The 27,168-nt window shown below is 47.7% G+C and overlaps 1 protein-coding gene and 1 long non-coding RNA gene across 2 annotated transcripts in view; both read left to right on the top strand.

Annotated features, from left to right (window-relative positions):
* Positions 1-8,271, top strand: part of LOC120402416 — a 54,161-nt gene extending 45,890 nt beyond the window's left edge. The window contains exons 2-3 of the long non-coding RNA XR_005597229.1: positions 7,796-7,852; positions 8,205-8,271. This is a non-coding gene — a long non-coding RNA (uncharacterized LOC120402416). The remainder of the gene's footprint in view (positions 1-7,795; positions 7,853-8,204) is intronic.
* Positions 8,272-11,721: 3,450 nt separating this feature from the next.
* Positions 11,722-13,118, top strand: CDC42EP3 (CDC42 effector protein 3). The gene is made up of 2 exons (XM_039533043.1): positions 11,722-11,845; positions 12,020-13,118. The coding sequence occupies exon 2, from the start codon at positions 12,309-12,311 to the stop codon at positions 13,077-13,079; it is 771 nt and encodes a 256-aa protein (XP_039388977.1). The 5' UTR covers positions 11,722-11,845; positions 12,020-12,308; the 3' UTR covers positions 13,080-13,118.
* The last annotated feature ends 14,050 nt before the right edge of the window (positions 13,119-27,168 follow it).

The following is a 27,168-nucleotide window of genomic DNA, read 5'->3' as shown; positions in this document are numbered from 1 at the left end:
GGAGGGGGCAGTTTATTTATTTGTTTGGTGGGTTTTTTTTGTTGTTGTTTGTTTCTAAGCTTCCCCATAGGCAAGCAGGAAAAATGCAGGCCACACAACTGCATGAAAACAACTGCCCCATGCCACAAAAACAAGCCAAAAGTTACTTATAATAACCTGATTTGGCAACCTCATGACCTTTCCTGTTAATATAGATGAGACACAACTACTTGCTTTCCTCTTATCACATTCAATCCTATTCTTCAGGAAATGGGTGAGGAGCATGTCATGATTACATTACGCTGCTGTTTACCAGACTTTCATCCTCCATCTGTTAATTAATGCAATTTTCCTTGACAGTACTTCAAAAGTAAAATCTGGGTATTCATGTGGATATTGGAGCACTTTGAAGTATCAGTTTTTACCAGAGTTTAAGCTTTGTTCTCAGGACAAAACTTCCAGAAGGAGACCCTACAGAATGCAGGCAGAAAGTAATATACTCCTAGAAAGCTCACGGATAGGTGCTGCTTAGATTCAGTCCTTGACCGCTACCTTAATTCCAGGCTGCCTGCAAAGCTGTCTTGACAGAACTCATGCTGCACATGTGCAAATTCTGGTTTATCAAGTTGACTGGAGCCACACTGTGAGATGTAACTTTTACCCTGCATAACTTTTGAAATATTGCTCCCCCAAAGGGACAGTGGTTGATGGACACTAGCCGAGATCAGTCTCAAGCTGGTGTGGTAAGTTTGGGAATGATCAGAGCCATAGTACTTGGGCTCACATGGAATTCATACACTTTTTTATAAAAACCAGATTTTTAGGGGGCTGCATCTCAGGAACCAGTTGCTCCAACAACCTCCAATTTGGACCACTTATCCTACATCAGACTCTCAAAATGTACTTCATTTTCCAAGACAGTCTGCGAGAGCCTGTAGATTCTAGAGCTTTAGAAAAATCAGCTGTTAATGAGCTAGTTCCAATCTTAATTATAATGGTGCTGCTGCCACACTCTAGTATTTCATTCTTTGTATCTTATTGTTCTTGCCAAACATAGAATAAGGTCCTAGCATATTTAACTATTTGAAATTAGGCTGCTTTTGCAAAGCAGTATCTGAAGCATAACTGTTTTTCAAAGCAATACCAGGTACTCGGAGCATAAATATTTAAGTGGTTCTTTCCAGAAAAAGATATACCAGGTACATTATATATCAGACATATAAGTTAATGAGACATGACTTCTATGGAGGACTCTTTACCAAGTCATGTTTACTGTCAGCAAACAGATTCCAAAAGGAAGCAGCAAGAATTGCATTACTCTCTGGCATGGTGCATTCATGTCAGCAAAGTCAGAGGCAAGTGATAGGTGACAATGACATGCCCCAGCTAGAAAGGCAGTGTCTGACATGTGTCTTTCACTTGTATGAGAAATGGACCACCCAACATGCAGTAACCCCAGTCTGGTGTTGCTTGCACATGTAACTCTCATTGAAATCATGCGTTGGGAACGCAAGATTGGGCCCATTTTTTAACACTTTGTTTTCATTCTGTTGGGTTCTCTTCCATATGATGATCTAAAACAAAAATGAAGAATAATTTAAATTCTTTAACAACCTGTATTGAATTATACATGGATGATTTATAATGTCATATTTGGGGAAACGGTGCAGAACTCAAGTAAAAGAGCTTGGTTTTGCTCAAAAACCTTATCGGGCTTGTCTACACTGCAGCTGGGAGCTGTGATTCTCAGCACAGGTAAACAAACTCATGCTAAAAATAGCAATGTGGACGGTGCAACATTAGTGAGAGCTCGGACTAACCACCTGAACTCGAACCCAGGGGGTTGGACTTAGTCGGCTAGCGAGAGCTGTCGAGTGCAAGCAAGTGCCGCAATGTCCACACTGCTGTTTTTAGTGTGTTAGTTCAATTAAACTAATTAAACTAGTTAGAGCTAGCATGAGTCTGTCTACCCATGCTGGGAATCACACCTCCCAATTGCTGTGTAGACCTACTCATTGAAGTCTGCGTGAGAGCAGAGTTTTTTATTCAGTGCAAGACTTCACCACCTTCCCACCCATGGTGATTTATCTTTTCTACTTTAGTTTTTGGGGAAGGGAAGACCTACAACACAAAGAGGAGGTTCACTCTTACCCATGAATAGGGTCCGTACAAATTGTCTTGTTTTCCATTGGCTTTCACTTTGTTTTGTCACTTATACCTATACAAAGTGTGTATTTGGGCCTTAAAACTTTATCAACGCCCGTGTTTCTAAGTCTTTTCAGGTTGCTAATCACTTATTTGAAGCTTTAAAAAAGAAAGACTTGTTCCCCTTACATTTACTATAAAAGTAAGAGTAAAAAATGTCATTGATCTGTGCAAGTGTTTTGAGAGAGTGATAGAGAATACTGGCGCTTGATAGGTAACGGTGTGCAGGGAGCAAGATTTTTTTCTTTGCTTTAGACTGGAATAAAATTTTCAACACCTCATGACCACCAGGACAGCCATTCATGTTCCCCAGAGGTCCTGACCCACCAGTTAAGAAACACTGATCTAAACTAAGGATTTATTTTTAATTGTCACTGTTGCTGATCCTTCAATTCCTCAGTGAGAGCGACTTTCAGAGGCCCAAGCACAGATAGCTCTCTGGCTCCAGCCGCCATTTTCAGTATCACAGCAAGTCTAATCAACACAGTGCTGAAAATGGCTGCCACAGCACCTATGTTAGAGCTACTCTAAGGTACTAAGGCCTCATTTGTACACAAAGTTGCACCGGTTTAATTAAAGGTGTAATGTTCCACAGAGTTGCTTGATGAAACTTTGTGAGGCAAGCCTAAACCAAGGGAGGCCAGATTTAAACTGATGCGGCGTGTCCCCCCACAAAACAGCATTGGTTTAACTAAATTGGTGTAACATCACACCTTTAGTTAAACCCATGCAACTTCTGTTTCTAGACAACACCTAACAGTGCTGGAGCTCAAGGAGTGTCAGCAACAGTAGGACTTCTTTTTGGTAAATATTTCTTAAAGAGACAAAAGCCTAATTCTTTGCTACCTTGCACCTTGTGTAGTCACTTAGGGTTAAAGCAGTACATCCCCTCTGTTGTGTAGTCACTTAGGGCACGTCTACACTGGAAAAGTTAGAGCGCCGCTCAGAGAGCGCCGAAGGAAAACCGCTGTTGTGTGTTCACACGGACAGCTGCCCGCACAATAGCGTGTTGACACTTGCGGCGCTATTTGGAGCCGTGCACTCTGGGCAGCTATCCCACAGAGCACCTCTTTCTCTTTTGCTGCTAAGACTTGTGGGAAGGTGGAAGGGGTTTCAGGACATCCTGGGTCCCGTCCTAATGCCCCGTGATGCATTGCTTCACATCCCAGCAATCCCTGTGCTTCTGTCCGCATTTGACACCATCTTTCAACGGTTTGTGTACTTTGCACCCTGCCCTGCCTCTTTCTGGCTGCAGGAATAGATCCCGAGCTGTTGACCAATATGCTGTTTGCACTGACCAACACGTCACGAGTGGCAGTGTATTTATTCCTTAAACTACAAAGGCAAGAGGAGTGCGTCATTGATCTTGCCACACGTAGTAGATATGACACGAGAACACTTGTGGCATTCACAGAGGTGCTGACCACAGTGGAACGCCGCCTTTGGGCTCAGGGAAACAAGCACTGAGTGGTGGGATCACATTGTGATGCACGTCTGGGATGATGAGCAGTGGCTGCAGAACTTTCGGATGAGGAAAGCCACATTCATGGGACTGTGTGATGAGCTCACCCCAGCCCTGCAGCGCAAGGACATGAGAATGAGAGCTGCCCTGTCATTGGAAAAGCGCATGGCAATTGCACTGTGGAAGCTGGCTACTCCAGACTGCTACTGATTGGCCGCTAACCAGTTTGGAGTGGGAAAGTCAACCGTTGGAGTCATGTTGACGGAAGCGTTCAGGATCATTAATCGCATCCTGCTTTGAAAGACCATGACTGTGGGCAACATGTGTGAGATTGTGGATGGCTTTGCACAGATGGGCTTACCTAACTGCGGAGGGGTGATAGATGACAGGCACATTCCAATTCTGGCACCAGACCACCTAGCCACCGAGTACATTAATCACAAGGGGTATTTCTCAATGGTTCTCCAGGTGCTTGTGGATCACTGTAGGCATTTCACAAACATGAACGCAGGCTGGTCCAGAAAGGTGCATGACGCACACATCTTTTGGAACACTAGCCTGTTCAAGAAGCTTCTTCCCAAACCCGAAGATCACCGTAGGGGAAGTCGAAATGCCTATTGTGATCCTGGGAGACCCTGCCTACCCCTTAATGCCGTGGCTTATGAAGCCATACACTGGGCAACTTGACAACAGCAAAGGCGGTTCAACAACAGGCTGAGCAAGGGCAGAATGACTGTAGAGTGTGCATTTGACCGTTTAAAAGCCTGCTGGCGATGCCTGTATGGGAAGCTGGACATGACCAATGACAATATTCCTATGCTTATAGCTGTATGCTGTACGCGCCATAATATTTATGAAAGGAAGAGTGAAAGCTTCATTCAGGGCTGGACCGCAGAAGCTCGGTGCCTGGAGGCTGAGTTTGAACAGCCGGAGACCAGGGCTATTAGCAGGGCACAGCGTGGGGCCATAAGGATCAGGGATGCTTTGAGGCAGCAATTTGAAGCTGAGAGCCACTAATATTTGTTGCTATGCTCGGGATTGCAGTGCTTGTAATGCTTGGAGGTGATTGGTGCACATGGTGCAAGAAGGGGCCTTAACCTAATTGTATGTTGCTTTGCAGTGCTCTTTTTGCTTTCACTTAATAGAATAAAGACTGCTTTCAAACAAACACAATTCTTTTATTGAAAGACAACCAGAGGAGAGAGTCAAACGAAAAAATTCATCAGCAGGGAGGGGGGTGGGGGGAATGGAAGGTCTCAAGAGGAGGAGACGTCCTGGGACGGCTACAGATTTGTGTATGTCCAGGGATTATATCCACCTTCTCTTTCAGAGTACGATACAGCGGGTGCTGTACTTCAGGAGGGCCAAACTGCAGAGGGATGGGTGTTGAGTGCAGTGGGTAGTGGGAGTCCACACTGCTGGACTGTGAGGAGGGAGGAGTGGAATGCTGCAGGTAGAGAGTGGAGCCAGGAGGTTGATAAGAGTGTGTTGGTGGTGTGGAGGGGGCACATGGGAAAGAGTTTTGCCACAGCAGCTGCAGGGGGGAAACGGGCGCGGAGCTGCTCGGTTTGAAGAGCTAATATCGCCTGGAGCGTGTCTGGCGCTCCATAACTGTTAAGAGCCGCTCCGTGGCTTCTTTCTGGTGTGCCGCATTCTCCTTTCGTTCCCTCTTCTTGCTGTCCCGCCACTTCACTTCCTGTGAAGTTTAAATGCAACATTTTACAGAAGCAGTATTGTTTGCAACACAAACAACACTGGTTTCAGTGCTTTAAAACACAGCCAGTATTCACACACCTGTCACTAACTGGCTGACCCCAAGCAAGCACACATAAGTTACAAGACCCCCAAAATGGTGAGTAGCCACAGGGGCAGGGTAAATCACTGTTCATGGACCCTGCTGTACACTGAGCATGTGGCTCTTGGGCACTTGGGGAGAGCCAGCACTGTAGGGGGGTGCTGATAATCATTCCTGTCCCCACACTTTCCACAGGAGGTGGTCATTATGGAAGATACCTCGCTGCTGAGGGTGAGCAGGGAATCAAAGGAGGGTCTTCTCCAAGCCTGCGGCTTCCACCCTGGCCCCTATGTGGCTCGCCTGTGTGCAGCAATGGTTCCACCCTCCCACACACAGTGGCGCAGGAAAGTTACCGTTACTGTTAATGGGGCCGGGGAACCTGTGGGAGCGGATTGCCCAGTGTCTCCACAAGAGTTTCCTGGAGATCTCTGAGGGAGATTCCCGTGAAGCAAGGGAGTGTATCAACAGCCTGTCCCGCAGCTCAAACTAGGCATGAAGTGGGAGACAAGCCTGCTTTCTGCAACCCTCCTGCCCCCAACAACTCACTTCAGCAATTCCCAAAATCAGATCCACTTATCAGGGGCCTTCTCTCCTGTTTGCGCTTTGCCAAGAACCGACTGCTGTGACTGGCTAGGCTCCTCCGGGGTAGAAAAGAGCTCTTGACTGCATGCATCTCTGGCCTCTGAGTCATCCTCTGCCTCTGGTTTCCCCCTCCCTCTCTTCATCCCCCTCCTCCTGGCTCGGTCCACTCTCGACTGGAACGTGAGCCAATGAAGTATCCACAGGGGACTTTGCAGTGGAGGTGGGGTTACCACCGAGTATCACGTCCAGCTCTTTGTAGAACCAGCAGCTCGTGAGCGCAGTACCAGAGCGGCGGTTTGCTTCCCACGCCGTGTGGTAGGCATTCCGCAGCTCCTTCACTTTGACCCTGCCCTGTAGTGTGTCCAGGTCGTGGCCCTTTCCTATCATGCATCTAGAAATCTGTCCGTAGGTATCATAATTCCTATGGCTGGAGTGCAGCTGTGACTGCACTGCCCCCGCTTCCCAAATGCCGATGAGGTCTAGCAGCTCAGCATTGCTCCAAGCGGGGGATTGTATGGAGCAGGCCTGGCCACCTGGAAAGATGTGCCGAGACCACTGCATGCATCACCAAGCAAACAGGAAGGGGACTTTCAGATTTGCAAAGGAATGTATGGGGTGGGGCTGACGGTTGGTCACCCTGAGAGCAGGCCAGTAGAGTTCAAACCAGTGGCCAGAGAGGTGGGAACAGGCATTGTGCTACACCCTTCTGATTTCAGAGATATCCTTTCAAGTGTTAGTAAGTGCAAGGCTGTTTTAAGATTGCTGATTGAAAGACTAAAATAATAGCTCCTAGATGTGTGAATTACCCCATCCATTTCAGTGGGGTGGGTAACTCAAATTTTAGTGTGACCATTATAATGGCAACTTTATCTCATTGTTGTGCATTTTAGTAGAAGCAACTAAGGTGCTTTTTATCCAGTGGGGTTTGATTTGTGTGAGGGGGTTTTCCACGGGGGAAAGGCTGCAAGAGTTAAAGATGCAAATAGCTGAATGATTTTTCCAAAAGTTTGATATTTATTTTCGTCTTCAACATAAGAGGGGACTCTGTGGGGAGAGTAGACATAGGAGGAATGGAAGATATCTAGAGTCAGGGGCTCGAAGTTCCATCTTTTCTAGCCTATCCTTGCAGTTCAGCTATCTTCACCACCTGTCTAAACATTGCTGGCATACTTTTCATCTAACATTTCATTAAATTGAGGGAATCTAACTAGAGGAAATGAAAACATTTAGGGACAGAATCCATATAAGAAGTGTTTCACACCTTTGGGAAGGGAAGTGGAGAGGAAAGTATTCCTGAAAATGAACCAGTTCCTGTTATACTCCCTTCAGCTCACTGTGACATCAAATATTTGAAGCTTTCCATGCATTCCCTGTTAATGACAAATATATGTCCAGTGGGGAGCAGGAGGTGTGATTTTTTTCTCATGTATTTATGTGGTTTGTTTTTCTTTTTTTTTGTTTACAGTTTCTTTTGAGTTAAACTGGGATAGAATGGGTAAATTTAATTTAAAAGGGCTGGGTTGAGCAGAGTTAGGGTAAATCACTTGAACTGAACTGGTGTGTGAATTGGCCTGAATCTTTAATGGAGTAATTAAATCTGTGGCCTGAATCAAAAGGATGCAAACTCTTTAGCAGGGAGCAACAAAAGAGCTAAACAGTACCAACTGATTTGGTTGGAGCTACTCAGAAGGGATTTGGGGCTATATAAACACAGAAGTTAAGGGGTCTTTTCCAGGAAACAGACATATATGTCCTTCTCTCATATTTTCCAGGGCCTGCTGCCTGCTACAGATACAGAAATCTAGATGGGATTTCAAAGATAAGAGATGGTAAGTTCTTAATTAAGTAACTAAGGGCTTGTCTACACTGTACTGACTAGTTTGCCCTGACTTCAGCCATGATTGGCCAGCCGTGGGTTGTAGCTGCACCAGAGCCTCTGATCTGGTTTGCATTTTCTGTAGAACCCCTTTCTGTCTTACATGATTACTCTATTGGCCTTTGGCTTTGTAAGCAGCATAAAATATATTCTTTATGTATTTTGAGGATCTAGCTTTTCAAGGGAGTTTGCCATTGTGCTAATTGAGGATCCTATCAATGCATATTCTTGTTAGTGTTGACAAACAGGAGAATATCTGAATACCAGTCTAGTACCTAATGCATCTCCTTGTTTTTTAAATTCAGGACAGAGTGTCTTGTCAGGGCTTGAAAAATACATTCATCTGGTGACTAAGTGACAAATCTACAAGGCAAGTACAGTGATTGTCCTGTTAAATTCTGCAGAGTTGAAGATTATTTTGTATGTTTCTAACTCCTATGTAAATTAAGAGCACCTCCGAAATGTAAACTGATGCAGGCTCAATGCAGTGTCATTTTGTTGAGTTGGCAGATGCACCGATTCGTTGCTTTTAGCTTTGCCAAGCAGCATCAGATTGAAGTTAACATGGTTCTGGTCACTTTTGACTGCTGCTGTTCAGAACCCTGTGAGCAGCAGTGAAACTGAAGATGTCAAATGTATATTGCTTCTGCTTGGGAAAGCTCTGAGCAATAACAGAGGTATGCACTGGAGTTAATCAGAGGAGAGAAGGCTCCAAGGGTAGGGGCAAAATACTGGAGACCCTCTCCCTTGCAGGAGGCATCTCCTTCCTCCCAGCAGTTTGGTGGTGAGACTTCAGATTTAAGGCTTGGTCTGAACCCAAAAGTTGCACTGTTGGAACTAAAGGTGTGGTGATGTGCCGATCTTGTTAAACTGGTGCAACTTTGTATGTAGAACAGCGGTAACACCTATTAACCAGACATAAATTTGAAAGATGGAGCCCCCAAAAGAGATCACTAATACAGTGGTTTTCAAAGTTTTTTTTCATTTGCGGACCCCTTTGGAAATCTTAGATATAGTCTGTGGGCCCCAGGTTGAAAACCACTGCTCTAATAGAAATCCCATGTCACCGAGAAATTCCTCTGGCCTTGCTGGGGGTGGAGATGGGAATCTGCCTTTACCTTATGTATTTACCTCTGCCTAGTAGCCCTAGTCCTCAAAAACTAGCTTGTAACTGTTTGTGAAGTGCTGGCTGGGGTATAAACTGAGGCATCCATTGAAAATTTTAGGCTGCATGAGGGAGGCTTATGCTGACTGTGTACTGGGTTGATGAGACTGCTGAAAGGAGTCTGAGACAGCATTATAAATCTTTGCTTGGTAGCAAAGAATAGAAGGTAAAACTGCTTGTGTGAAAACAGGGTTATAACTGAATCAAATACTGAAAATGGGTCATTGAGGCTGAAATGTCTCAGGCCTCGTCTCTATTTCAAAGTATGCCGGGGAGGGATTTTTGTTGTTGTTTTATTTTTAATTTGAAGGCGATCCTTTTCACCTTTTTTTATTAAGTTTATTTGTGCCCTTTTTATCTATTTATTTTACCTATTTATTGTGCCTTAGTGTTGGACCAGGACCATATGGTGCTATGTATAGCTTTGGCAGAATCCGGGACTTCTATCTCAACTATTAATATTGCATTTTTCACCGTTAAGAATTTTTTTTAACTATTTTTATTTTTACAGTTGCTGTAAATTGGGGGGCGGGGGGGAGTATGGATAGAGCAATGCCAACAGCGGGGCTGCAGAGGGCTACTAGCGCCAACAGCAGGGGCCCAAGACACTGAGGCACAAGGTGCAGGACAGTATGTGGTCATGGCCTGGCAAAGCAGAGACATCCACCCCGCCCCAGGTCAGGACTGCCAGAAGGGAGGATGAGCGTGTGGCCATGGGGTGTTCCTGAACAGTTCCTGCCTGTGGACTGAGCCATTCAGCCACTGCACTCGGTGGTCTCCACCATGGCTGGAGGGAGGATCGTTACTGTTGTTCTCCTCCTCACAGCCCTGGCCAGGGGTCTCTGGTCTGCCTCACTAGTACTGGGGAGGTCTTCCTTTCCCTCACCCCTACCTTGTGTCTGCAGGCAGTGGCGGATTAGCCATGGGCCAATGGGGCCCGTGCCCAAGAGCACCAGCAAAATGGGTGCCCCCGCTTTGGCTTGTCCTGCTCTGTCCGCCCGGCGCTCCTGCCAGGAAGTGGGGGAAGCCCCTGTAACCCAACCCCACTCCTCCCCTGCAGGAGCGCCGGGGGGAATGCAGGTGGAAGGGGTAGGGAAGGGGCCCCACTTGCTCTGGCCTAGGGACCCACAAACCCCTACTTCGCCTCTGCCTGCAGGGATGCATTGTCCCGGGCCCTGCAGCAGCTCCAGGAGTTCTCTGCAGCTCTGCTATCACAGATCCGCTCCCTTAGTCTTCTTACAGCAGGGCTGCAGAGGCTGGCATCATGGGCCAGTCATCCTGAATGAGAGATGAGGTTGGGTGAGGAAGGGTCATAAAGTTCTTTGGAAGGGAGGACACGTAGCTGACATTTTATATGATGGAGAAAGGGAAGCCAAGGGAGGGATATGAAGGTCACTTTTCCAGTGCATGTTAGAAGTCACTGGCTAAGAGTTTTTAACTAGGCACTTAGTTCCTAAAAGTGCACACTAGGAAACTGAATCGCAATAAGTCAAAAAGGTAAATCTTGCTGAGGGCTGACTTTCACGCTGGGCCAGTCTTGCTTGTCGTGTTTGGCACCAACAGTGAATTACTCCCACAATTTTGCTCCTTCCTGAATAAATACTAGGCGCAGCTAATTGTGGATGTAAAATTTTGCCTGTAAAAACTGGAGGACTGGCTTTAAAATCACACCCAGAAAGCCAAGAAATAAAAAATATTAAAGTGAACTTGACCACCTTGCACATAAATGATGTTTTCTGTTCTTAACCGTATAGCTTTATTTCTAATGCTCATTTTAGTAAATAAATCTAATGGACCGCAGATAGTATGCAGCCAGGCTGAATTAATGTTGCTGTTAGAACCTGTAGCCTAATTCTATTGGCTTCAGTAGACTTTAACCTGGGATATGTTTTTAAACACTTTCTGCACTTCCTTATGTGCTGTGATTTTGTTTCAAATGTGCAATTTTTTGAACTTAATTATAATTGAAGTGCTAATGACAACTGTAGTTAAGGCTGAGGTGGGAGTTTCCATTCTAAGATCTTTTCAGTTGTGCATAACTTGCTAACATTTTGACCTTTTGGGGAAGCAAAAGAGGGCCTACACTTAGGCTTCTAAATAAATGATCTGACTCTTTCCTTTTCTTTGGGGTGGGGGAGGGGGTGGGAGGCAGTGAGAGGTGATGGGTGCCTAACGCTCTTGAAAATCAGGTATCTTATTTAGATGCTTCAGTATGGGGCTAGGAACCTAAATCTAGGCTCCATGGCTACACTACATCTTAAGTTGTCATAGTTATGTCACTCATGGGTGTGAATTAGCCACCCTCCTGAGCAACGTAACTTATGCCGACGTAAGTGTTGGTATAGACAACGCTATGTCGGTGGGAGAGTTTCTCACGCCAACATAGCTACCGCCACTTGCTGGGGCTGGAGTTGCCGACAGGAGACCTCTCTCCCATTGACTTAGAGCGGCTACACTAGAGAGCTTACAGTGGTGCCTTTGACACCATTTTTTGAAAATCTTGGCTATACAAGTCTAACTTTGAACTTTCTCAGACCTGTCTAAATCGTAATGTGTATAGGCCTCTGTTAAAGTGTGAGGTGTTTTGTTTAAAAAGTTTAAAGGTGTTTTTTTCTTTTAAATGTCAATGTATAAACCTTTGAATATCATCGCTGCCTCTACAGATTGAAGATGACTGACAGAGTGAGAGAGAAACAGAGATAGTGAGTTTACCAAGTGAACTGTGCTCAGCAACCGTGTCTAAGGAACTCCGACTTCAAAAAACTATGAAGTTAGGAAGAGGTTAGCTAGCCCTTGTTAGACTAAAGCCTTTTATCCTGCTTAATGAAGGGAAGCAACATCATAAAGCTAATCTGTAGGCTGGAACTGTCAGTACCATTACTAATCGTTTTTGTAAAAGCAAGGCTGAGTGAACCATGAAGAGTAAGCTAATAACCTGCTTTGTTTCCCATACAGGTTCTCTCAGGTTTTGGAAGTAATAGAGTACTTGGTCACTAACTCCTCACCTGAAGGACGGTTGTATGCTTAAACTTGGAAGGCTCTACGTTGGGGTTCTTCAGCTCTCTTAATTCCCAGATTCTCTTTCCCAGAAGAAATGGACCCCGTGTGTGAGAAGCATCCAAGTCAATAATGGGACAACGATAACATTGAAAGTCTGCTGGAGAAGAATCGCTAATTCTTCTAAGTGGTTTTTGGGTTTTTTTCATCCCTTATAAAACAAACCACCTCAAAATCTGCAAACAAAATGCCAGCTAAGACACCCATCTACCTGAAAGCTGCCAATACTAAGAAAGGGAAGAAATTCAAATTAAGGGATATTTTGTCTCCTGATATGATCAGTCCACCACTCGGAGACTTTCGCCACACCATACACATTGGGAAAGAGGGACAACATGATGTTTTTGGGGACATTTCATTTCTGCAAGGAAATTATGAGCTGTTACCTGGGAATGAGGGAACACCAAGAGTTGGTCAGTTTGGTGGACATAATGAGTTCTTAAGGGCAAACAGCACCTGTGACTCCATGTTTACAGAAACTCCTTCACCCGTGCTCAAAAATGCCATCTCACTTCCTGCCATTGGTGGTTCTCAAGCTCTTGTGTTGCCCTTATTGTCACCAGTGACATTTAATTCGAAGCGGGACTCCTTTGGGCCATCAAAGAATCCAAGGCTTAGTTGTGAGCCAGTAATGGAAGAAAAATTGCAGGAGAAAAGCAAACAGTTGGAGAATGGGGAAATGTACAAAGATGACATCCTATGGGAGCCAAATGGTTCTGGATCGCATTATACTAATGGCAGAGAGAGTCATTCATCCAGCCTTTCTGAACAGTGCACTGATTGGCAAACAGTTGACTTCCTTGAAGACAGTCATCTCTCATGTGAACTAACCAAGGCAGAGACTAAGTCAGAAGAATCCCTGCCAGATCTTGCAGGCTCGCTTCTTTCATTGCAGCTTGACCTGGGACCCTCACTTCTGGATGAAGTGCTCAATGTAATGGACAAAAATAAATCCTAGGACTGTTGTACTTTTTTGCCTCTTTGTAAATGATACATTTAAAAAAAAAAAAAAACTGAAGAATATATATATTAAAAGATCAGCTGTATTTGCAGTTGTTTGGGTTTTCTAAAAATCTTTAAAAATATTTTTTTATGTTTTTCATGTTTTTTTGTTTTGGGGGTTTTTTTTTAGTATGGTAAATATCTCGTAGCAGGAGGATACATTTTAATAAAAGTTTTCAGCAATCATACAAATATCTTTCAGATACCAGTATTAGTTATCAAAAAATTAAGAAATGTTGTTTGGGGATAATAATACTACTTGTGACCATTAGCTTAACTGACCATCAGTGGCTTTTGAGTAATCAATCTGTAAGCATCAACGAGACTTATGAGGTGAAGAATAAATATTAACTATTTCAACATTGTGTTACATCTAAGATTCTTTCTAGAATCTTAAATTGTTTAAATTAGTACTACTTCTTTTAGCTGCACTGTAACTAGTTCTTCAGTGTTAAACAATTGCTCTGTGTTCAAATATGAACAAATTGGGGTGATTCAGTTTAAATATGGGTCAGAGCCTCAGGTGCTAAGGATCTGGCCCTATATCTATAGATCAGATCATAGACAATATGTTGTAAACACAGGTAACACAAGCAAAATATTACTGTGTTTAAATTATTTTAAAAGTTAAAATATATATTTTTGTGCTTATTTGGCTTTTTTTTTTTTTTTTTTACTGCAGTCTACATTTACAGATAGAGTATCATCAAAGTAGTTGCTTGACTTCATTGGCGGTCCTCTGTAAACTGTATTTTTGAGTGTGAAAAAATATGTATTGATAACTTAGCTTTTTCCTTCATTTACTACCAGAAATGCCTAAACTTGCAACTGATTGTCACCTTTTAAAGAAGGCACTGATTACTCACAGTGTGTAAAGAGACTGTGCTGCAATGTGATGTTTTGGGAAATGTGGATCCTTAACTACACTACATACATAAATTGCATAGATACTCTGAGCAATACAATAAAGAATAAATGTTTAAATTCCCTTGTCTCTTTGTGATTAAATACATAGCTCTCACATGAAATATTGGGCCTGATTTAGGCTTGTCAGTTTTGGATGAGTGTATTCCTGGAGTTATCACATGACTTCTCTAATTAAAGATTAATTTTTAATTCCTGGAGACTCCAGGACAATCCTGGAGGATTGGCAACCTGAGGGCTGATTGTCCACTGCATGGAGCAACATTAGTGGAAAATGAGTCATGCAAGAGACAGAGTCAGCCCCATTATCTTAATTAAATGTTAGTCTCTCCAAAGTTAAAAGTAGATAGAAGTTTTACTAAAAGGTCAAGTCTTTCTAAGCTAATTAAAAGAAAACTAATGCAGATGAAAAGAGTTTTTAATTGCAGCTGAGGGGTGAGGTTCTATCCTCCACCCAGCTCCCTTTGTGCTGGATAAAAGGGCCAGAGCAGTATAAAGGTGCCTTAAACACCCATGTTCAGATGGGGAGGATTCCTCCAGTACAGACACAGCCAATAAAGTTTCCTTTTGAAGACATTGCAAGCCCCAGCCCCCCTGTAGGGGTTTGAGTTTGGGGGAGGAAGGGTCTGGTGCTGCAGGGATTCTGGTTGCTGTAAGTGTGTGAGTGAGTGTGAAAGAGAGAGGAAAAAAATTGTGGCAGGGAGAGAGCATAGAAACCAAAACTGTGCAAAAATACTTTCTGGGATTTTTTTGTGGGTGGGTGGTGGTGGCTTAAACTAGTTCTAGTTACTACTGCATGGAATCAAACCCTGCCTAGACCAATTGTTGGACTTCAGTTAGGCCCTATCCAACTCTCAGTTGGATAAAGAACTCCATGAGCCTATTCAGCCTTCCATTATGGAGGGGCATTCTTCCCTGAGCTGACTGAGGGGAAAATCTTCAAAAGGATTACAGTTCAAGAATGAGATTGGGCTATTCTCTTCCCTATTGGCCAGTTTCCAAAAATTAGCTTGAGGAGCGATTGAGGCTGGCCTTTTGCCTTTGGCTCCCTTAGCACTGATGATGGACTGAATTCTGACGATTTTCTTTTAAACCCATGTTTTTCCTTTTGTGCAACTTTGAGATTCAACAGGAGTTGCCCCAAGCAAGGACTGAGTAAAATGGAGTGTCTGATGATCTCCTGCAGGACAAACTAGGAACAGGAACTCTGCAGCTGTATTACATTTGTATGGGGAACTCTGTGGGACTAGGTGGGGAGAGTGCATGTACCACCACCCATGCTTTCCAGGCTTACAGGGATCCCTTGGGGAATTGAGATTATGATGAGGTGCTTACCCCAGGCAGCCTGAGAAGAGGGAAAGAGCCAATTAACCCTGTGATATGTTCCATGTGGGGGGGGATTCAGGTCTAATATGATGATGAAGCACAACTGGGTGAGGGGAAGGCTTGCAGTCACTCTGAGTTTAGAGAAGAAAAGGAAGGAACCAGGGGGAGCATAGAGGCTCTGGGATCCTGGCCATAGGTGCTGACTCCCTGGGTGCTCTAGGGCTCAGCAGTGGCCCTGCTGATCAGCTCCTCCCAGTACCTCCTGCCCACTGCAATCAGCTGTTCAGTTGCATGCAGGAGGTGCTGGAGAGGAGGGCACAAAGTGAGGGCAGGGCAGAACAAGGTGGGGTGGGTGCAGGAAGACGGGGGGGGGGGAATGGGGGTCTAGCACCCCCCCGGAAATGACAAAAGTTGGTGTCTGTGATCCTGGCTCTGAGGTAAGGGCATACCTCGAGGATGGTGGAGAAGGAGTCCAAGTAGGAAGTAGCCCAGGGAAACTGCAGCAAGGTTTGGGAAAGTGCAGACCTTCACTGCTTCTTGTAAGATCCCTGGGCTGGAACATGGAGTAGTGGGTGGGGCTGGGTTCCCCTGCCCGCCAGTGGGGAAATGGCACAGGCTGAGTAGTGGAACAGAAGATTGTCTGAGACAGATGTCCCAGTGGGACTTCTATACCCCAGAAGCAGAGGAGTGTAGTGACCTGGCTGGAGGGCTAAGCCACAACGAGCACCCTGTTTCATGCAGAGAGAGGAGGAGGCTGCAGCTCACATGAATGAATGACGGAGGAGGGGGTTAGACCTGGAAGGAGCTCGTCCCCACAGGCAGTTAGAAGGAGGTGCCCCAGGGAGGAGTGAATCCCATCACAGGAAGGATGGGGGGGAAATATGCAGCCAACGGTTTGATGATAGGTGGGAGAGCCCCACATGAAAGAAGGAAGGGAGGGTGTGCTGGCATGATCACACTGAGGAAAATCCTTTCCTCTAATGGACATAAAGGGTAAAATCCTTACCCCATTGAAGTCAATGCGAGTTTTACCATAGGCTTCAATGAGGCCAGAATTTCACATAAACACTGTTGTTATAAGATGCTTCTCTAGAACTGACCTCAGGAATATATGTTGTATCTGTCTGCCAGGAAATAGTGATAGAGCCCATGGATGATCCATATATTTTATCACCCTCAGAAAGTCCATTAAGGATAGCTACTAATTCCAGCTGTGCTACAAGTTTAGTTTTAAAAACAGTTCTTTCCTAGTTTCAGAATGGCATTGGTGTTAGTCTGTATCAGCAAAAACAATGGGGAGACCTTGCAGCACTTTAGAGACTAACAAATTTATTTGGGCATAAGCTTTTGTGGGCTAAAACCCATTTCATCAAATGCATGCTTTTCTTTCCTTCACTCCCACCCCCTAAATCTGCTACTGAATCTGCCTTTGCTCCTTTAGCTACGCTATTTAAATATCCCCTTGACTGTAGTAGTCGAGCACCAGATAATCTTTGACGTACTTCTGACAGCACCCGTGTGAAGTGGGGCAGTGCCATTATCCTCATTTGTACAGAGAGAAAACTGAGGCCCAGAGAGGCTACGTGACTTGCCCAAGGTCACACAGGAAGTCTGTTGGAGCAAGGACTTGGTCCCTGAGCTCTCAAGTCCTAGGCTAGTGCCCTAACCACAGGCCATCCTTCCTGTCTCATCAGGACTATTCAGGAAAGTGCTTCCAGGCTACATACTGAGAGTCTCCCATTTGTAGCCTGGCAGTGTGGGAAGGGGAAAAGCCAGTTTATTATGCAGAGAGGAGAGACCACAACATCGTGGAACCTCTCACGAACTCAGTAGTTCTAATCTTTCACCTACCAGTTGACTCAGCACTAGTGTGTATGGAAGCTATGGGGAATATGGAAGAAGGATTTTGAGTTTCTATAACAGACTTGCTCTTTCTCTGTATATGGCTGCTTCACATAAAACCAGGATTAGCAACCTTTCCAGAGCTTGCATTTGATCAGAAGTGTGATTTCTTTGTATAAATAAAAATTGTGAGGCAGTTGGCTCACGCTCTTGAAGAAAAATCAGCCTCTTATGCTGCTTTTAAGGTAATGTGGTTTTTAGAAAGTTGTTTTTCACTCCAGGTTAAGCTTTCAACTAGTCTTACTACTGACTTATCCTTTTATGTTTCATGTTCTCTTAATAAATCCCCTGCCCATTTTGCTGAACACCCAACTCATTTTGTTTAAACAGCTATGTACATTGCTTAAGTTGTGCCAGGGCTGAGTCTCAGCACCTCTAGGCTGGGCAGTTCATAGCCCTGGCACCTCTGGCTATGGCAGTTATGAAAGTAAAAAAATTGCTTGAGCCATGGCACCTCTTTCATTACAAAGTAGGCACATAGCCAGTGCCTAATCTTAACCATCAGTTCTTTTTATTTGATCTTGTAATTAGACTGCTGAATGAGTGATATTCCCTAGAGGCACTGTCGTGGAGTAGACTGATCTAAAGCCGCAACCTTGATTGTAGGCAGAAAGGAGGGTGAGGATGGAAATCTCTTCAAATGCACATTTGCAACTGAAGCAGAAGGTAAAGGAAGTTAGTGGCAAAATAAGTTGCATCATGTATAAATGTTTCTTTTTTCCAAGTTCCCCCAGCATGAAAGTTTCCCTAATAGCACATACTGGATCTGTGAATAAGCTTAGGTTTGCCAAGCATACATGTAAGATTTACAGCACATTTAAAAAACTGAACTGGATTCTGATCTAACATAATTTTTAAAATGCACACTTCTGTAAAAGACCTTTCTGTTTTACCCAGCTCTGTCTAGCCTCATCTGACATTGTAGCTGTCACGATGTGCACAGTGATGAGCTGCCAAAATTATAACAACCAGTTCCCTCCTCCTCACCCCATGAGGGGGTCATGCCCCCTTGGGACTCCTGCCCCATCCAACCTCCCACGTTCCTTGACAGCCCCCCCTGGACCTCTGCCCCATCCACCCCCCTTCCCTGTCCCCTGACTGCCCCCTGCCACCCCATCCAACCCCTGCTCCTTCCTGACTGCCCCCCCGGGACCCTTGCCCCTATTCAATCCCCCTGTTCCTTTCCCTCTGACCGCCCCGACACTAATCCACCCCCCCAACTCCCCTCCCCTCTATCCAACACCCCCTCCATGCTACCTGCCCCCTTACCGCGTTGCCTGGAGATGGGGACCAGGCCGGGCTGGGCCGCTCGGCCGGGGTTGGGGCCGGGGCAGGAGTCAGGACGCTCAGCTGGCCGGGGCCAGGACCGGGCCGGAGCCGCGCTGCCCGGGGATGGGGTCGGGGGCCAGTCCGGAGCTGTGCAGCGCCTGCAGCCCTCCTCACACCCCTACCTCCCTACCCAGCAAACCTGTGGGAAGCCGCTGCTTCCTTCTCAGCACTCCCAGGCTTCCCGTGCTAACAGCTGATTTGCGGGAAGCCGGGAAGGGGAAGGAGAAGCCTCAGAAGCGTTTAGGAGAGGAGGAACAGGCAAAGTGAGATAAGCTGGGCACGAGGGAAGGGCAGAGAGCTGCTGGGGCTTTTGTTAAATTAAAAAACCCTTTTCGAACCGGTGGTCCCTCACGGGACCACCGGCTCGAAAAGGGCTTCTAAATTTAACAACCGGTTCACGTTAACCGGTGGGAACCGACTCCAGCTCAGCACTGCCTTTATGTAGGGAACTTGGAGCTAGGGTTAGGGTTCCTATGGGTACAGCTTCCGGCCCTACGGTTAGGGTTCCTGTGGGTAGGGCTTCCCGCCCTAGGGTTTGGGTTCCTATGGATAGGGCTCTTGGAGCTGGGGTTAGGGTTCCTATGGGTAGGGCTTCCCACCCTAGGGTTAGGGTTCCTGTGGGTAGGGCTTCCCGCCCCAGGGTTAGGGTTCCTATGGGTAGGGATTCCCACCCTAAGGTTAGGGTTCCTATGGCTATGGCACTTGGAGCTAGGGTTAGGGTTCCTATGGGTAGGGATTCCCACCCTAGGGTTAGGGTTCCTGTGGGTAGGGCTTCCCGCCACAGGGTTAGGGTTCCTATGGGTAGGGCTTTCTGCCCTAGAGTTAGGGCACTTGGAGCTAGGCTTAGGGTTCCAATGGGTAGGGCATTTGGAGCTATGGTTATATTTCCTATGAGTAGGGCTTCCCGCCCTAGGGTTCGGGTTCCTACGGGGAGGGCACTTGGGGCTAGAGTTAGCGTTCATATGCGTAGGGCATTTGGAGATAGGGTTAGGGTTCCTATGGTTAGGGCACTTGAAGCTAGGGTTAGGGTTCCTATGGGTAGGACACTTGGAGCTAGGGTTAGGGTTCCTATTGGTTCGGCACTTGGAGCTAAGGTTAGGGTTCGTATGTGTAGGGCACTTGGAGCTACGGTTAGGGTTCCTATTAGTAGGGCACTTGGATCTAGGGTTAGCGTTCCTATGGGTAGGTCACTTAGAGCTAGGGTTAGGGTTCCTATGGGTAGGGCACTTGGAACTAGAGTTAGAGTTCCTAGGGGTAGGACACTTGGAGCTAGAGTTAGGGTAACTATGAGTAAGGCTCTTGGAGCTAGGGTTAGGGTTCCTATGGTTAGGGCATTTGGAGTTGGGTTTAGGGTTCCTATGGTTAGGGCACTTGAAGCTAGGGTTAAGGTTCCTGTGGGTAAGGCACTTGGAGCTAGCGTTAGGGTTCCTATTGGTAGGGCACTTGGAGCTAGGGTTAGGGTTCCTATAGGTAGGACACTTGGAGCTAGGGTTAGGGTTCCTATGAGTAGCACACTTTGAGCTAGGGTTAGGGTTCCTATGAGTAGCACACTTTGAGCTAGGGTTAGGGATCCTAGGGGTAGGGCACTTGGAGCTAGGGTTAGGGTTCCTATGTGTAGGACACTTGGAGCTAGGGTTAGGGTTCGTATGGGTAGCGCTTCTTGCCCTAGGGTTTGGGTTCCTATGGGTAGGGCTTCTCTCCCTAGGGATAGGGTTCCTATTTGTAGGGCTTCCCGCCCTAGGGTTAGGGTTCCTATGGGTAGGAGACTTGGAACTAGGGTTAGGTTCCTCTGGGTAAGGCACTTGGAGCTAGGGTTAGGGTTCCGATGGGTAGGGCTTCCCGCCCTAGGGTTAGGGTTCCTATGGGTAGGACACTTTGAGCTAGGGTTTGGGTTCCTATGGGTAGGGCACTTGGTGCTAGGGTTAGGGTTCTTATGGGTAGCGCTTCCGGCCCTACGGTTAGGGTTCCTATGCGTAGAGCTTCCCGCCTTGGGTTAGGGTTCCTAGGGATAGGACACTTCGAGCTAGGGTTAGGGTTCCTATTGGTTGGGCACTTGGAGCTAACTTTAGGGTTCCTTCGGGTAAGGCACTTGGAGCTAGGGTTAGGGTTCCTATCGGTAGAGTTTCCCGCACTACGGTTAGGGTTCCTATGGGTAGGACTTTCCGCCCTAGCATTAGGGCTCCTGTGGGTAGGGCACTTGGAGTTATGGTTAGAGTTTCTATGCTTAGGGCACTTGGAGCTAGATTTAGGGTTCCTATAGGTAGGGCTTCCCACCCTAGGGTTAGGGTTCCTATGGGTAGGGCACTTGAAGCTAGGGTTAGGGTTCCTATGTATAGGGGTTCCCACCCTAGGGTTAAGGTTCCTATGGGTAGCGTTTCCCGCCCTACGCTTAGGGTTCCTATGGCTAGAGCTCTTGGAGCTAAGGTTTCGGTTCCTTTGGGTAGGTCACGTGGACCTAGGGTTAGGGTTCCTATTGGTAGGGCACTTGGAGCTAGCGTTAGGGTTCCTATGGGTAGGGCACTTAGAGCTAGCGTTAGTGTTCCTTTGGGTAGTGCACTTGGAGCGAGGGTTAGGGTTCCTATGGGTAGGGCTTCCCGCCCTAGGGTTAGGGTTCCTATGGGTAGGGCTTCCCACCCTAGGTTTAGGTTTCCTATGGGTAGGGCACTTGGAGCTAGGGTTAGGGTTACAATGGTTAGCATTTCCCGCCCTAGGGTTAAGGTTCCTATGGGTAGGGATTCCCGCCCTAGGGTTAAGGTTCCTATGCGTAGGGCTTCCCGACCTAGGGTTACGGTTCCTATAGGTAGGGCTTCCCGCCCTATTGTTAGGGTTCCTATGGGTAGGGCTTCCCATCCTAGGGTTGGGGTTGCTATGGGTAGGGCACTTGGAGCTAGGGTTGGGGTTCCTATGGTTAGGACACTTGGAGCTACGGTTAGGGTTCCTATGGCTAGGGCACTTGTAGCTAGGGTTAGGGTTCCTCTTTGTAGGGCACTTAGAGCTATTGTTAGGGTTCCTATGAGTAGCACACTTTGAGCTAGGGTTAGAGTTCCTAGGGGTAGGGCACTTGGAGCGAGGGTTAGGGTTCCTACGGGTAGGACACTTGGAGCTAGGGTTAGGGTTCCTATTGGTAGGGCACATGGAGCTAGGGTTAGGGTTCCTATGGGTAGGGCACATGGAGCTAGGGTTAGGGTTCCTATGGGTAGGGCACTTGGAGCTAGGGTTAGGGTTCCTTTCGGTAGGGCACTTGGAGCTAGGGTTAGGGTTCCTATGGGTATAGTTTCGCGCTTTAGGGTTAGGGTTCCTATGGGTAGGGCTTTCCGCCCTAGCATTAGGGCTCCTATGGGTAGGGCACTTGGAGTTATGGTTAGGGTTTCTATGCTTAGGGCACTTGGAGCTAGATTTAGGGTTCCTATAGGTAGGGCTTCCCACCCTAGGGTTAGGGTTCCTATGGGTAGGGCACTTGGAGCTAGGGTTAGGGTTCCTATAGGTAGGACACTTGGAGCTAGGGTTAGGGTTCCTATGTCTAGGACACTTGGAGCTAGGGTTAGGGTTCCCATGGGTAGGGCTTCCCGCCCTAGGGTTAGGGTCCCTATGGGTAGGGCTTCTCTCCCTAGGGATAGGATTCCTATTTGTAGGGCTTCCCGCCCTAGGGTTAGGGTTCCTATGGGTAGGACACTTGGAGATAGGGTTAGGGTTCCTATGGTTAGGGCACTTGGTGCTAGGGTTCGGGTTCTTATGGTAGCGCTTCCGGCCCTACAGTTAGGGTTCCTATGCGTAGAGCTTCCCGCCTTGGGTTAGGGTTCCTATGGGAAGGGCACTTGGAGCTAGAGTTAGGGTTCCTATGGGCAGGGCACTTGCAGCTAGGGTTAGGGTTCCTTCGGGTAAGGCACTTGGAGCTAGGGTTAGGGTTCCTATGGGTAGAGTTTCCCGTTCTAGGGTTAGGGTTTCTATGGGTAGGACTTTCCGCCCTAGCATTAGGGCTCCTATGGGTAGGGCGCTTGGAGTTATGGTTAGGGTTTCTATGCATAGGGCACTTGGAGCTAGATTTAGGGTTCCTATAGGTACGGCTTCCCACCCTAGGGTTAGGGTTCCTATGGGTAGGGCACTTGAAGCTAGGGTTAGGGTTCATATGGATAGGGGTTCCCACCCTAGGGTTAAGGTTCCTATGGGTAGCGTTTCCCGCCCTACGGTTAGGGTTCCTATGGCTAGGGCTCTTGGAGCTAAGGTTTCGGTTCCTTTGGGTAGGGCACGTGGACCTAGGGTTAGGGTTCCTATCGGTAGGGCACTTGGAGCTAGCGTTAAGGTTCCTATGGGTAGGGCACTTAGAGCTACGGTTAGTGTTCCTTTGGGTAGTGCACTTGGAGCGAGGGTTAGGGTTCCTATGGGTAGGGCTTCCCGCCCTAGGGTTCGGGTTCCTATGGGTAGGGCTTCCCACCCTAGGTTTAGGTTTCCTATGGGTAGGGCACTTGGAGCTAGGGTTAGGGTTACAATGGTTAGCGTTTCCCGCCCTAGATTTAGGGTTCCTATGGGCAGGGCACTTGGAGCTAGGGTTAGGGTTGCTAAGGATAGGGCTTCCCGCCCTAGGGTTAAGGTTCCTATGGGTAGGGATTCCCGCCCTAGGGTTAAGGTTCCTATGCGTAGGGCTTCCCGACCTAGGGTTACGGTTCCTATGGGTAGGGCTTCCCGCCCTATTGTTAGGATTCCTATGGGTAGGGCTTCCCATCCTAGGGTTGGGGTTGCTATGGGTAGGGCACTTGGAGCTAGGGTTAGGGTTCCTATGGTTAGGACACTTGGAGCTACGGTTAGGGTTCCTATGGCTAGGGCACTTGTAGCTAGGGTTAGGGTTCCTCTTTGTAGGGCACTTAGAGCTATTGTTAGGGTTCCTATGAGTAGCACACTTTGAGCTAGGGTTAGAGTTCCTAGGGGTAGGGCACTTGGAGCGAGGGTTAGGGTTCCTACGGGTAGGACACTTGGAGCTAGGGTTAGGGTTCCTATTGGTAGGGCACATGGAGCTAGGGTTAGGGTTCCTATGGGTAGGGCACATGGAGCTAGGGTTAGGGTTCCTATGGGTAGGGCACTTGGAGCTAGGGTTAGGGTTCCTTTCGGTAGGGCACTTGGAGCTAGGGTTAGGGTTCCTATGGGTATAGTTTCCCGCTTTAGGGTTAGGGTTCCTATGGGTAGGGCTTTCCGCTCTATCATTAGGGCTCCTATGGGTAGGGCACTTGGAGTTATGGTTAGGGTTTCTATGCTTAGGGCACTTGGAGCTAGATTTAGGGTTCCTATAGGTAGGGCTTCCCACCCAAGGGTTAGGGTTCCTATAGGTAGGACACTTGGAGCTAGGGTTAGGGTTCCTATGTCTAGGACACTTGGAGCTAGGGTTAGGGTTCGTATGGGTACGGCTTCCCGCCCTAGGGTTAGGGTCCCTATGGGTAGGGCTTCTCTCCCTAGGGATAGGATTCCTATTTGTAGGGCTTCCCGCCCTAGGGTTAGGGTTCCTATGGGTAGGACACTTGGAACTAGGGTTAGGTTCCTATGGGTAGGGCACTTGGTGCTAGGGTTAGGGTTCTTATGGTAGCGCTTCCGGCCCTACAGTTAGGGTTCCTATGCGTAGAGCTTCCCGCCTTGGGTTAGGGTTCCTATGGGAAGGGCACTTGGAGCTAGGGTTAGGGTTCCTATTGGTTGGGCACTTGGAGCTAGGTTTAGGGTTCCTATGGGCAGGGCACTTGGAGCTAGGGTTAGGGTTCCTAAGGATAGGGCTTCCCGCCCTAGGGTTAAGGTTCCTATGGGTAGGGATTCCCGCCCTAGGGTTAAGGTTCCTATGCGTAGGGCTTCCCGACCTAGGGTTACGGTTCCTATGGGTAGGGCTTCCCGCCCTATTGTTAGGGTTCCTATGGGTAGGGCTTCCCATCCTAGGGTTGGGGTTGCTATGGGTAGGGCACTTGGAGCTAGGGTTAGGGTTCCTATGGTTAGGACACTTGGAGCTACGGTTAGGGTTCCTATGGCTAGGGCACTTGTAGCTAGGGTTAGGGTTCCACTTTGTAGGGCACTTAGAGCTATTGTTAGGGTTCCTATGAGTAGCACACTTTGAGCTAGGGTTAGAGTTCCTACGGGTAGGACACTTGGAGCTAGGGTTAGGGTTCCTATTGGTAGGGCACTTGGAGCTAGGGTTAGGGTTCCTATTGGTAGGGCACTTGCAGCTAGGGTTAGGGTTCCTATGGGTAGGGCACTTGGAGCTAGGGTTAGGGTTCCTTTCAGTAGGGCACTTGGAGCTAGGGTTAGGGATCCTATGGGTATAGTTTCCCGCGTTAGGGTTCCTATGGGTAGGGCACTTGGAGCTACGGTTAGGGTTCCTAAGGATAGGGCTTCCCGCCCTAGGTTTAGGGTTCCTATGGGTAGGGCACTTGGAGCTACAGTTAGGGTTCCTAAGGATAGGGCTTCCCGCCCTAGGGTTAGAGCTCCTATGGGTAGGGCTTCCCGCCCTAGGGTTAAGGTTCCTGTGGGTAGGGCTTCCCGCCCTAGGGTTAAGGTTCCTGTGGGTAGGGCTTCCTGCCCTAGGGTTACGGCTCCTATGGGTAGGGCTTCCCGCCCTATTGTTAGGGTTCCTATGGGTAGGGCTTCCCATCCTAGGGTTAGGGTTGCTATGGGTAGGGCACTTGGAGCTAGGGTTAGGGTTCGTATGGTTAGGACACTTGGAGCTACGGTTAGGGTTCCTATGGCTAGAGCACTTGGAGCTAGGGTTAGGGTTCCTCTTTGTAGGGCACTTAGAGCTATTGTTAGGGTTCCTATGAGTAGGACACTTTGAGCTAGGGTTAGGGTTCCTAGGGGTAGGGCACTTGGAGCTAGGGTTAGGGTTCCTACGGGTAGGACACTTGGAGCTAGGGTTAGGGTTCCTAAGGGTAGGGCACTTGGAGCTAGGGTTAGGGTTCCTATTGTTAGGGCACTTGCAGCTAGGGTTAGGGTTCCTATGGGTAGGGCACTTGCAGCTAGGGTTAGAGTTCCTATGGGTAGCGCACTTGAAGCTATGGTTAGGGTCCCTTTCGGTAGGGCACTTGGAGCTAGGGTTAGGGTTCCTATGGGTATAGTTTCCCGCTTTAGGGTTAGAGTTCCTATAGGTAGGGCTTCCCGTCCTAGGGTTATGGTTCTTTTGGTTAGGGCACTTGGAGCTAGGGTTAGGGTTACAATGGTTAGCGTTTCCCACCCTAGGTTTAGGGTTCCTATGGGTAGGGCACTTGGAGCTAGGGTTAGGGTTCCTATGGGTAGGACACTTGGAGCTAGGGTTAGGGTTCCTAGGGGTAGGGCACTTGGAGCTATGGTTAGGGTCCCTTTCGGTAGGGCACTTGGAGCTAGGGTTAGGGTTCCTATGGGTATAGTTTCCCGCTTTAGGGTTAGAGTTCCTATAGGTAGGGCTTCCCGTCCTAGGGTTATGGTTCTTTTGGTTAGGGCACTTGGAGCTAGGGTTAGGGTTACAATGGTTAGCGTTTCCCGCCCTAGGTTTAGGGTTCCTATGGGTAGGGCACTTGGAGCTAGGGTTAGGGTTCCTATGGGTAGGACACTTGGAGCTAGGGTTAGGGTTCCTAGGGGTAGGGCACTTGGAGCTAGGGTTAGGGTTCCTATGGGTAGAGTTTCTCGCCCTAGGCTTAGGGTTCCTATGGGTAGGGCTTCACGCCATAGGGTTAGGGTTCTTATGGTTCGGGCATTTGGATCGAAGGTTAGAGTTCCTATGGTTAGGACACTTGGCGCTACGGTTAGGGTTCCTATGGCTAGGGCACTTGGAGCTAGGGGTAGGGTTCCTATTTGTAGGGCACGTGGAGCTAGGGTTAGGTTTCCTATGGGTAGGACACTTGCAGCTATCGTTAGGGTTTCTATGGCTAGGGCACTTGGAGCTAGGGTAAGGGTTCCTATGGGTAGGACAGTTGGAGCTAGAGTTAGGGGTCCTATTTGTAGGGCACGTGGAGCTAGGGTTAGGTTTCCTATGGGTAGGACACTTGCAGCTAGGGTTAGGGTTCCTAGGGGTAGGGCACTTGGAACTAGGGTTAGGGTTCCTATGGCTAGGGCTCTTGGAGCTAGGGTTAGGGATCCTATGGGTATGGCACTTGCAGCTAGGGTTAGGGTTCCTATGGGTAGGGCAGTTGCAGCTAGGGTTAGGGTTCCTTTGGGTAGGTCACTTGCAACTAGGGTTAGGGTTCCTATGGATAGATTTTCCCGCCGTAGGGTTAGGGTTCCTATGGGTATGGCACTTGCAGCTAGGGTTAGGGTTCCTAGGGGTAGGGCACTTGGAACTAGGGTTAGGTTTCCTATGGGTAGGACACTTGGAGCTATGGTTAGGGTTCCTATGGGTAGGGCTCTTGGAGCTAGGGTTAAGGTTCTTATGGGTAGGGCACTTGGAGCTAGGGTTAGGGTTACTATGGGTAGGGCACTTGGAGCTAGGGTTAGGGTTCCTAAGGGTAGGGCTCTCCTCCCTAGGGGTAGGATTCCTGTGGGTAGGGCTTCTCGCTCTAGGTTTAGGGTTCATATGGGTAGGGCTTCCGGCCCTAGGTTTAGGGTTCGTATGGGTAGGGCTTCCTGCC

Source organism: Mauremys reevesii, linkage group 3, assembly GCF_016161935.1.
Source record: "Mauremys reevesii isolate NIE-2019 linkage group 3, ASM1616193v1, whole genome shotgun sequence".
Lineage (NCBI taxonomy): Eukaryota > Metazoa > Chordata > Testudines > Geoemydidae > Mauremys > Mauremys reevesii.
Note: the sequence above shows the minus strand (reverse complement) of the source record. Positions and strands in the feature narration are given on the sequence as shown.

Coding starts and splice junctions, on each gene's coding strand:
- CDC42EP3 (XM_039533043.1), top strand. CDS start 12,309: ATGCCAGCTAAGACACCCATCTACCTGAAAGCTGCCAATACTAAGAAA.